This window comes from Hemiscyllium ocellatum, chromosome 40 (genome assembly GCF_020745735.1).
Source record: "Hemiscyllium ocellatum isolate sHemOce1 chromosome 40, sHemOce1.pat.X.cur, whole genome shotgun sequence".
Classification (NCBI taxonomy): Eukaryota; Metazoa; Chordata; class Chondrichthyes; order Orectolobiformes; family Hemiscylliidae; genus Hemiscyllium; species Hemiscyllium ocellatum.
The window spans coordinates 8,082,892-8,093,822 of record NC_083440.1 but is presented as its reverse complement, the minus strand read 5'-3'; the positions used below and the strand labels follow the sequence as shown (position 1 = coordinate 8,093,822).

The window sequence follows — 10,931 nt, the reverse complement described above, 5'->3', positions numbered from 1 at the left end:
TGCCTGGCTGGCTGTGCTTTTCCAGCACCACACCCTTGGCTCTCATCTCTAGCCTCTGCAGTCCCCACATTTGACTGAGAGAGGCATGGGCCAGGGACAGGGATATGGGGTGAGTGTGAACGGCCATTTTGACCGGTGTGGACCGGTGTGGGCCAAACGGCCTGTCTCTGTGCTGTAGGACTCTGCCTCTACAGCAGGCGAGTCGCTTCCTGTCACTTGTATGTTTACCCAGAGAAACGCCGTGGGAAGTGTGTAAATTGCCGCACCATGGCGCGTATGTTAATGATGGAAGGCCCAGAGATAACCATCACTGAAGGGAAAGACCACCTTTAGGGAAATTCATGGCTCCTGGGTTCAGGAACAGACAGTATAGTCACTAGGCCACGATGGGGAGTGGCTGGAATTCTGGGCAGCAGGATTCCGCAACAGCCTCTCCGCGGATCAATCTCATCGAAATCTCCGGATAATCCGCTCGCAGGAATCCCCGACTGACACCTGCGATGGAATCCTGGGCTGACGTCATCCATCAGAGATCCCCCTCTATTCTCAACATTCCCCCATCACCATCGTCCATCAGAGACCACCCTCCGGCCTCACCATCGCCCATCGCCATCGTCCATCAGAGACCCCCCTCTAGTCTCACCATCCCCCCATCGCCACCGTCCATCAGAGACCCCCCTCTAGTCTCACCATCCTCCCATCACCATTGTCCATCAGAGCCCACATTCCGGACTCACCACCCCCCATTGTCAATGGACATCAGAGACCCCCCTCTATCTCACTTACCCACCCCCCATTGCCATCATCCGTCAGAACCCCCCCCTTCACCCTCACCATTCCCCATCAACATCCGCCATCAGAGACCACCCCCTGTGTCACCATCCCCCACTGTCAATGGACATCAGAGACCCCATTCTATTCTCACCCACCCACTCCTCATCGCCATCGTCCATCATCATCCCCCAACAGCATCGTCCACCAGAAGCCAAAACCACCCCCCACCAATACACAGCACCCCCCATCTCTATCATTCATCGGAGACTCCTCTCCTTGCATACCAACCCCCCCATCACCGTCGTCCATCACACCCCAACCTCTGGTCTCACAATAACCCCATCTCCATCACCCATCAGAATCTCCATCCAGTCTCACCATTCTCCAACGCCGTGGTCCATCAAAATCCCCCCTTCAGTCTCACAATCCCCCCATCGTCATCATCCACCACAGTCCCCTCCCTCCTGTCTCACCATCCCCCCATCACTATCGTCCATCAGGGTCACCCCTGTGATCCCAACATCCCCCATCGCCATCGTCCATCACAGTCCCCCCCTTTCTGTATCACCATCCCCTCATCGCCATCGTCCATCACAGTCCCCCCCTTTCTGTATCACCATCCCCTCATCGCCATCGTCCATCACAGTCCCCCACTTTCTGTCACACCATCCCCTAATCGCTATCGTCCATCAGAGTCCACCCCTCCGGTCTCACCATCCCCCATCTCCATCGTCCATCACAATCCCCCCCCTTCCTGTCACACCATCCCGCATCGCTATCGGCCATCAGATTCCCCCCTCCAGTCTCACCATCCACCCCATCTCCGTTGCCCTTCAGCGCTGCCCCTGGTCTCCCTAAACCCTCCCATCTTCATCGTCCATCACAGACCCCCCTCCTGTCTCATAACCCACCCCATCGCCATTGTCCATCAGAGTCTCCCTCCCTCCTGTCTCACCATCCCCCATCGCTGTCGTCCATCTGAGTCCCCCTCTGGTCTCCCCAAGCCCCCATTGCCATCGCCCATCCCATCCCCCCCCTCCAGTCTCACCATGCACCCCATCACCGTCGCCCTTCAGTGTTTCCCCGGTCTCCCTAACCTCTCCCATCTCATCGCCCATCAGAGATCCCCCCTTCTGTCTTGCCATTCCCCCATCACCATCGTCCATCAGGATTCCCCCTCCAGTCTTGCCATCCACCCCTTCAGCGATCCCCCTGGGTCTCCCCACCACCCCATTGCCATCGGCCATCAGAGACCCCCCCCCCTCTCCAGATTCACCACCCCCCATCTCCATCGTCCATCAGGGTCCCCCCTCCTGTCTGGTCATCCACCCCATCACCATCGCCCGTCAGCGATCCCCCTGGGTCTCCCCACACTGCCATCACCATCGTCCATTAGAGTCCCACCTCCAGTCTCACTATCCCCCATCTCCATTGTCCATCAGAGACCTGTCTCTCCTGTCTCACCATCCCCCATCACCATTGTCCATCAGAGACCCCCCTCTGGTCTCCCCACCCCCGCATTGTAATTGTCCATCACATTCCCTCCTCCTCTCTCACCATCCCCCCTTCATCATCGTCTATCGCAGTACCCCCGCTGGTCTCACCACCCCCAATTGCCATTGTCTATCAGGGTTCCCCCCCCTCTGGTCCCACCATTCTCCATCTCCATCGTCCATCAGAATCCCCCCTCCGGTCTCACCATCCCGCATTGCCGTCGTCAGTCTGCATTCCCCATCTGGACTCCCCACCCCCCCATTGCCATCGTCCGTCAGCGACCCCCACTGGTCTCACCATCCCTCCATTGCCGTCGTCCATCGTCCATCAGAGACTCCCCTACAGTCTCGCCATCCCCCATCGCCATCGTCCATCAGAGACCACCCTTCCGGTCTCACCATGCCCCCATCGCCATCGTCCATCAGAGACCCCCCCTCTGTTCTCCCCACTGCCCCATCGCCATTGTCCATCAGAGACCCCCCCTTCTAGTCTCACCATCCCCCATTTCCATCATCCATCAGGGTCACCCCTCCAGTCTCGCATTCCACTCCATCACCGTCACCCTTCAGCATTCCCCCTGGTCTCCCCAGCAACCCATCACCATCGTCCATTAGAGTCCCACCTCCAGTCTCACTATCCCCCATCTCCAACATCCATCACAGACCTCCCTCCTGTCTCATAACCCCCCCACTGCCATCGTCCATCAGAGACCCCCCTCCCTCCTGTCTCACCATTCCCCATCACCATCGTCCTTCAGCGTACCCCCTCTGGTCATCCCACCCCCCCATTGCCATCGTCCATCACAGTCCTCCCTCCAGTCTCACCACGCCCCATCTCCATCGTCCATCAGAGCCCCCACCCCCTTGGGTCTCACCTTCCCCCATTATCATCGTCCAACACAGTGCCCCCTCCCTCCTGTCTCACCATCCCCCCATCACCATCGTCCATCAGAGACCCCCCTCCAGTCTCGCCATCCACCCCATCACCGTCGCCCTTCATCGTCCCCACCCCCAGGTCTCCCCAACACACCATCGCCATCGTCCATCAGTGTCCCCCCTCCTGTCTCACCATCACCCATCGCCATCGTCCATCAGAGACCCCCCCTTCCTGTCTCAGCATCCCCCATCACCATCATCCAAAAGAGCCCCCCCTTCCTGTCCCACCATCCCCCATCACCATCATTCATCAGAGACCCCCCTGCTGTCTCGCCATCCAAACCATCACCGTCGCCCTTCATCTTCCCCATCCCCAGGTCTCCCCAACACACCATCGCCATCGTCCATCAGAGTCACACCTCCAGTCTCATAACCCCCCCCCATCGCCATCGTCCATCACAGTCCTCCCTCCTGTCTCACCATCCCCCCATTGCTATCGTCCATTAGAGTCCCCCCTCCTGTCTCACCATCCCCCATCACCATCGTGCATCAGGATTCCCTCTCCAGTCTTGCCATCCACACCATCATCGATCCCCCTGGGTCTCCCCACCACCCCATTGCCATCGGCCATCAGAGACCCCCCCCTCCAGATTCACCACCCCCCATCTCCATCGTCCATCAGGGTCCCCCCTCCTGTCTGGTCATCCACCCCATCACCATCGCCCTTCAGCGATCCCCCTGGGTCTCCCCACACTGCCATCACCATCGTCCATCAGAGACCCCCTTCCCCCCAGACTCACCATTCCCCCATCTCCATCGTCCATCAGAGACCCCCTCCAGTTTCACCATCCCCCCATCGCTATCGTCCATCAGAGACCCCCCTCCAGTCTCACCATCCCCCATCGCCATCGTCCATCCGAGTTCCCCTCCTGTCTCACCACCCCCCATTGCCATCGTCCATCACAGTCCTCCCTTGGGTCCCACCATCCCGCATCGCCGTCATACATCACAGTCCCCCCTCTGGTCCCACCATCCCAAATCGCAATTGCCCATCAGAGGACCATTTTAGTCATTCATCAGAACCCACCCTCTAGTCTCACCATCCCCCCATCTCCATCGTCCATCACAGTCCCCCCTCTGGTCCCACCATCCCAAATCGCCATCGTCTATTAGAGTCTCCACTCCTGTCTCACTGCCCCACATCGCCATCATCCATCAGAGACCTCCTCTAGTCACGCCATTTGCCATCGCCATTGTCCATCAGAGTCCCCCCTCCAGTCTCACTGCCCCATATCGCCATCATCCATCAGTAACTACCCTACAGTCTCACCATCCCCCATCACCATTGTCTATCAGAGACCCCCCTCCTGTCTCACAATCTCCCATCGCCATCGTCTATCACAGTCCCCCCTCCAGTCTCACCATCCCCCATCGCCATCATCCATCAGAGTCCCCCCTACAGTCTCACCATCCCCCATCACCATTGTCCATCAGAGACCCCCCTCCTGTCTCACAATCTCCCATCGCCATCGTCCATCACAGTCCCCCCTCCTGTCTCACCATCCCCCATCGCCATTGTCCATCAGAGACCCCCCTCCTGTCTTATGATCCCGCATTGCTGTCATCCTTCAGCATCCCCCATCTGGACTCCCCACTCCCCGATTGCATCGTCCATCAGAGACCCCCTTGCTGGTCTCACCATCGCCCCATCGCCATCATCTATCAGAGACTCCTCCTGTCTCACCATAGCCCCATCGCCATCCTCCATTAGAGCCCCCCCTCCTGTCTCACCATCGCCCCATCGCCATCCTCCATTAGAGCCCCCCCTCCTGTCTCACCATCGCCCCATCGCCATCGTCCATCAGAGACCCCCCTCCTGTCTCCCCATTGTCCCATCTCCATCGTCTATCAGAGACCCCTCTGCTCTCACCATCCCCCATCATCATTGTCCATCAGCGACCCCCCTCCAGTCTCACTGTCCCCCATCACCATTGTCCATCAGCGATCCCCCTACAGTCTCACCATCCCCTATCGTCATCGTCCATCAGAGTACCCCCTCCTTTCTCACCATCCCCCGTCACCATTGTCCATCAGAGACCCCCCTCTGGTCTCCCCACCCCCGCATTGTAATTGTCCATCACATTCCCTCCTCCTCTCTCACCATCCCCCTTTCATCATCGTCTATCGCAGTACCCCCGCTGGTCTCACCACCACTCAATGCCATCGTCTATCAGGGTTCCCCCCCTCTGGTCCCACCATTCCCCATTTCCATCGTCGATCAGAGACCCCCACCCATCTCACCACCCCCACATTCCCATCATCCAACAGAGTTCCCGCCGTTTTCACCATCAACATAGTCTACTAGAGCCCCCCTCTCGGGTCTCACCATGCCCCCTCACCGTTGTCCATCACAGTCCCCCCTCCTGTCTCACCATCTCCCATCGCCATCGTCCATCAGAGACCCCCCTCCTGTCTCACCATCCCCCCCCCCATCATCGTTCATCAGATTCCCCCCTTCAGTCTCGCCATCGCCCCCATCACCGTCACCCTTCAGCGTCCCCCTTGGTCTCCCCAACACGCCATCGCCATCGTCCATCAGAGACCCCCCCTACAGTCTCACCATCCCCCCATCTCCATCGTCCATCTGAGAACCCCCACTTGGGTCTCACCTTCCCCCATCATCATCGTCCAACACAGTACCCCCTTCCCTCCTGTCTCGCCATTCATCCATCACCCTCATCCATCAGAGCCCCCCCTCCGGCCTCACCATCCCCCTTCGCCATCGTCCATCAGAGCCCACCCTCCGGCCTCACCTTACCCCTTTGTCAACGGACATCAAAGACCCCTCTCTATCTCACCTACCCACCCCCCATCACCATCGTCCGTCAGAGCACCCCCCCCACCCTCACCATTCCCCATCACCATTGTCCATCAGAGCCCACCCCATTGTCACCACCCCCCATTGTCAACGGACATCAGAGACCCCCCTCTAGTCTCACCCACCCACTCCCCATCACCATCGTCTGTCATCATCCCCCAACAGCATCGTCCATCAGACGCCAAAACCACCCCCCCAATACACAGCACCCCCCATCGCTATCGCTCCTCTCCTTGCATACCAACCCTCCCTATCACCGTCATCCATCACCCCCCAACCTCCGGTCTCACAATAACCTCATCTCCATCACCCATCAGAAACTCCATCCAGGCTCACCATTCCCCAACGCCATGGTCCATCAAAATCCCCCCCTCCTGTCTCACCATCCCCCCATCACCATCGTCCATCGCAGTCCCCCCTCTGGTCTGTCCATCCCCCCATCCCCATCGTCCATCACAGTCCCCCCTTCAGTCTCACAATCCCTCCATCGCCATCATCCATCAGGGTCACCCCTGTTATCCCCCCATTCCCCCATCGCCATCGTCCATCACAGTCCCCTCTCCTGTCTCTCCATCCCCCATGCCCATCGTCCATCACAGTCACCCCCATGAGCACTCATGATCCCCCCATCGCCATCATTCATCAGGGTCACCCCTGTTATCCCCCCATCCCCCATCGCCATCGTCCATCACAGTCCCCCTTCCTGTCACACCATCCCCCCGATCGCTATCGGCCATCAGATTCCCCCCTCCAGTCTCACCATCCACCCCATCTCCGTTGCCCTTCAGCGCTGCCCCTGGTCTCCCTAAACCCTCCCATCTTCATCGTCCATCACAGACCCCCCTCCTGTCTCATAACCCACCCCATCGCCATTGTCCATCTGAGTCCCCCTCTGGTCTCCCCACCCCCCCATTGCCATCGTCCATCCCATCCCCCCCCTCCAGTCCCACCATGCACCCATCACTGTCGCCCTTCAGTGTTTCCCCTGGTCTCCCGAACCCCTCCCATCTCATCGATCATCAGAGATCCCCCCTCCTGTCTCGCCATTCCCCCATCGTTATCGTCCATCAGACCCCCCCTCTCTGGCCCCACCATCCCCCATCACCATCATCCATCAGTGCCCCCCCCACTCCTGTCTCACCATCCCCCATCGCCATTGTCCATCAGAGTCTCCCCTACAGTCTCACCATCCCTCCATCGCCATCGTCCACCACAGTCCCCCCTACTCTGGTCTCACCATCCCCCATCACCATTGTCCATCAGAGCCCCATTGCCATCGTCCATCAGAGACTCCCCTACAGTCTCACCATCCCCCATCACCATCATTCCATCAGGGTCCCCCCTCCAATCTCGCCATCCACCCCATCACTGTCACCCTTCAGTGGTCCCCCGGGTCTCCCCACCACCCACTGAGACCCCCCGCCCCAAATCTCACTGTCCCGTATAGCCATCATCCATCAGAGTCCCTCCTCCTGTCTCACCACCCCCCATCGCCATCGAGCATCAGGATTCCCCCTCCAGTCTTGCCATCCACCCCTTCAGCGATCCCCCTGGGTCTCCCCACCACCCCATTGCCATCGGCCATCAGAGACCCCCCCCTCCAGATTCACCATTCCCCATCGCCATCGTCTATCACAGTCCCCCCTTCTGTCTGGCCATCCACCCCATCACCATCACCCTTCAGCGATCCCCCTGGGTCTCCCCACTCTGCCATCACCATCGTCCATCAGAGACCCCCTCCCCACCAGACTCACCATTCCCCATCTCCACTGTCCATCAGAGACCTGTCTCTCCTGTCTCACCATCCCCCCATCGCCGTCGTCCATCAGAGCCTGCCATTGACCATCAGAGACCCCACCAATCTCACCAACGCCCATCGCCATCGTCCATCAGAGTCCCCCCTTCCGGTCTGAACCATCCCCGCATCACTCACGTCTATCAGCGACCCTCCCCCTCCGATCTCACCATTCCCCCATCTCCATCGTCCATCAGAGACCCCCTCCAGTTTCACCATCCCCCCATCGCTATCGTCCATCAGAGACCCCCTCCAGTTTCACCATCCCCCCATCGCTATCGTCCATCAGAGACTCCCTCTCCAGTCTCACCATCCCCCATCACCATTGTCTATCAGGGTTCCCCCTCTGGTCCCAGCATACCCCATCTCAATCGTCCATCCGAGTTCCCCTCCTGTCTCACCATCCCCCATCGCCATCGTCCATCAGAGACCACATTCCTGTCTCACCATCCCCCATTGCCATCGTCCATCACAGTCCTCCCCGCTGTCATCCATCACAGTCCCCCCTCTGGTCCCACCATCCCAAATCGCAATTGCCCATCAGAGGACCATTTTAGTCATTCATCAGAACCCACCCTCTAGTCTCACCATCCCCCCATCTCCATCGTCCATCACAGTCCCCCCTCTGGTCCCACCATCCCAAATTGCCATCGTCTATTAGAGTCTCCACTCCTGTCTCACCATCCCCCATTACCATCATCCATCAGAGGCCCCCTCTAGTCACGCCATTTGCCATCGCCATTGTCCATCAGAGTCCCCCCTCCTGTCTCACTGCCCCATATCGCCATCATCCATCAGTGACCCCCCTACAGTCTCACCATCCCCCATCACCATTGTCTATCAGAGACCCCCCTCCTGTCTCACAATCTCCCTTCGCCATCGTCCATCACAGTCCCCCCTCCAGTCTCACCATCCCCCATCGCCATCATCCATCAGACTCCCCCCTCTGCTCGTCTCACCATCCCTCATCGCCATTGTCCATCAGAGACCCCCCTCCTGTCTTACGATCCCGCATTGCTGTCATCCTTCAGCATCCCCCATCTGGACTCCCCACTCCCCGATTGCATCGTCCATCAGAGACCCCCCTCCTGTCTCCCCATTGCCCCATCTCCATCATCTATCAGAGACCCCTCCGCTCTCACCATCCCCCATCATCATTGTCCATCAGCGTCCCCCCTCCGCTCTCACTGTCCCCCATCACCATTGTCCATCAGCGACCCCCCTACAGTCTCACCATCCCCTATCGCCATCGTCCATCAGAGTACCCCCTCCTTTCTCACCATCCCCCGTCACCATTGTCCATCAGAGACCCCCCTCTGGTCTCCCCACCCCCGCATTGTAATTGTCCATCACATTCCCTCCTCCTCTCTCACCAGCCCCCCTTCATCATCGTCTATCGCAGTACCCCCGCTGGTCTCACCACCACTCAATGCCATCGTCTATCAGGGTTCCCCCCCTCTGGTCCCACCATTCCCCATTTCCATCGTCGATCAGAGACCCCCACCCATCTCACCACTCCCACATTCCCATCATCCAACAGAGTTCCCCTTCGCTTTCACCATCAACATAGTCTACTAGAGCCCCCCTCTCGGGTCTCACCATGCCCCCTCACCGTTGTCCATCACAGTCCCCCCTCCTGTTTCACCATCCCCCCCCATCATCGTCCATCAGATTCCCCCCTTCAGTCTCGCCATCGCCCCCATCACCGTCACCCTTCAGCGTCCCCCTTGGTCTCCCCAACACGCCATCGCCATTGTCCATCAGAGACCCCCACCCCCCGTCTCACCTTCCCCCATCATCATCGTCCATCAGAGTCCTCCGTGCTGTCTCGCCATCCACCCCATCACCATCGCCCTTCATTGTCCCCACCCCCAGGTCTCCCCAACACCATCGCCATCGTCCATCAGAGTCACACCTCCAGTCTCATAACCCCGCCCATCTCCATCGTCTATTACAGTCCCCTCTCCGGTCACACCATCCCCCGTCGCCATCGTCCATCAGAGTCCCCCCTCCTGTCTCACCATCCCCCATCGCCATCGTCCATCAGAGACCCCTCTCCTGTCTCACCATCCCCCATCGCCATCGTCCATCAGAGACCCCCCTCCGGTCACACCATCCCCCATCGCCATCGTCCATCAGAGACACCCCTCCTGTCTCACCATCGTCCATCGCCATCGTCCATCAGAGACCCCCCTCCTGTCTCACCATCGTCCATCGCCATCGTCCATCAGAGACCCCCCTCCTGTCTCACCATCCCCCATCGCCATCATCCATCAGAAACCCCCCTCCTGTCTCACCATCCCCCATCGCCATCGTCCAACGGAGACCCCCCTCCTGTCTCACCATCCCCCATCGCCATCGTCCATCAGAGACCCCCCTCCTGTCTCACCATCCCCCATCGCCATCGTCCATCAGTGACCCCCCTCCTGTCTCACCATCGCCCATCGCCATCGTCCAACGGAGACCCCCCTTCTGTCTCACCATCGCCCATCACCATCGTCCAACGGAGATCCCCCTTCTGTCTCACCATCCCCCATCGCCATTGTCCATCAGAGACCCCCCTCCTGTCTCACCATCGTCCATCGCCATCGTCCATCAGAGACCCCCCTCCGGTCTCACCATCCCCCATCACCATCGTCCATCAGCAACCCCCCTCCGGTCTCACCATCCCCCCATCATCATCGTCCAACAGAGACCCCCCTTCCTGTCTCACCATAGCCGCATCACTCACGTCCATCAGAGACCCCCCTCCTGACTCACCATCCTCCATTTCCATCATCCATCAGGGTCACTCCTCCAGTCTCGCAATCCACTCCATCACCGTCACCCTTCAGCATTCCCCCTGGTCTCCCCAGCAACCCATCACCATCGTCCATTAGAGTCCCACCTCCAGTCTCACTATCCTCCATCTCCAACGTCCATCAGAGACCTCCCTCCTGTCTCATAACCCCCCCCCACAGCCATCGTCCATCAGAGACCCCCCTCCCTCCTGTCTCACAATTCCCCATCACCGTCGTCCTTCAGCGTACCCCCTCTGGTCATCCCACCCCCCCATTGCCATCGTCCATCACAGTCCTCCCTCCTGTCTCACCATGCCCCATCGCAAACGTCCAAC

At 59.2% G+C, this 10,931-nt stretch overlaps 1 protein-coding gene across 1 annotated transcript; it reads left to right on the top strand.

Annotated features, from left to right (window-relative positions):
* The first annotated feature begins 267 nt into the window (after window positions 1-267).
* LOC132834507 (uncharacterized) lies at window positions 268-10,695 on the top strand. Its single transcript, XM_060853432.1, has 2 exons — window positions 268-274; window positions 9,692-10,695. Exons 1-2 carry the CDS (start codon window positions 268-270, stop codon window positions 10,693-10,695), a joined length of 1,011 nt encoding a protein of 336 aa, XP_060709415.1.
* The last annotated feature ends 236 nt before the right edge of the window (window positions 10,696-10,931 follow it).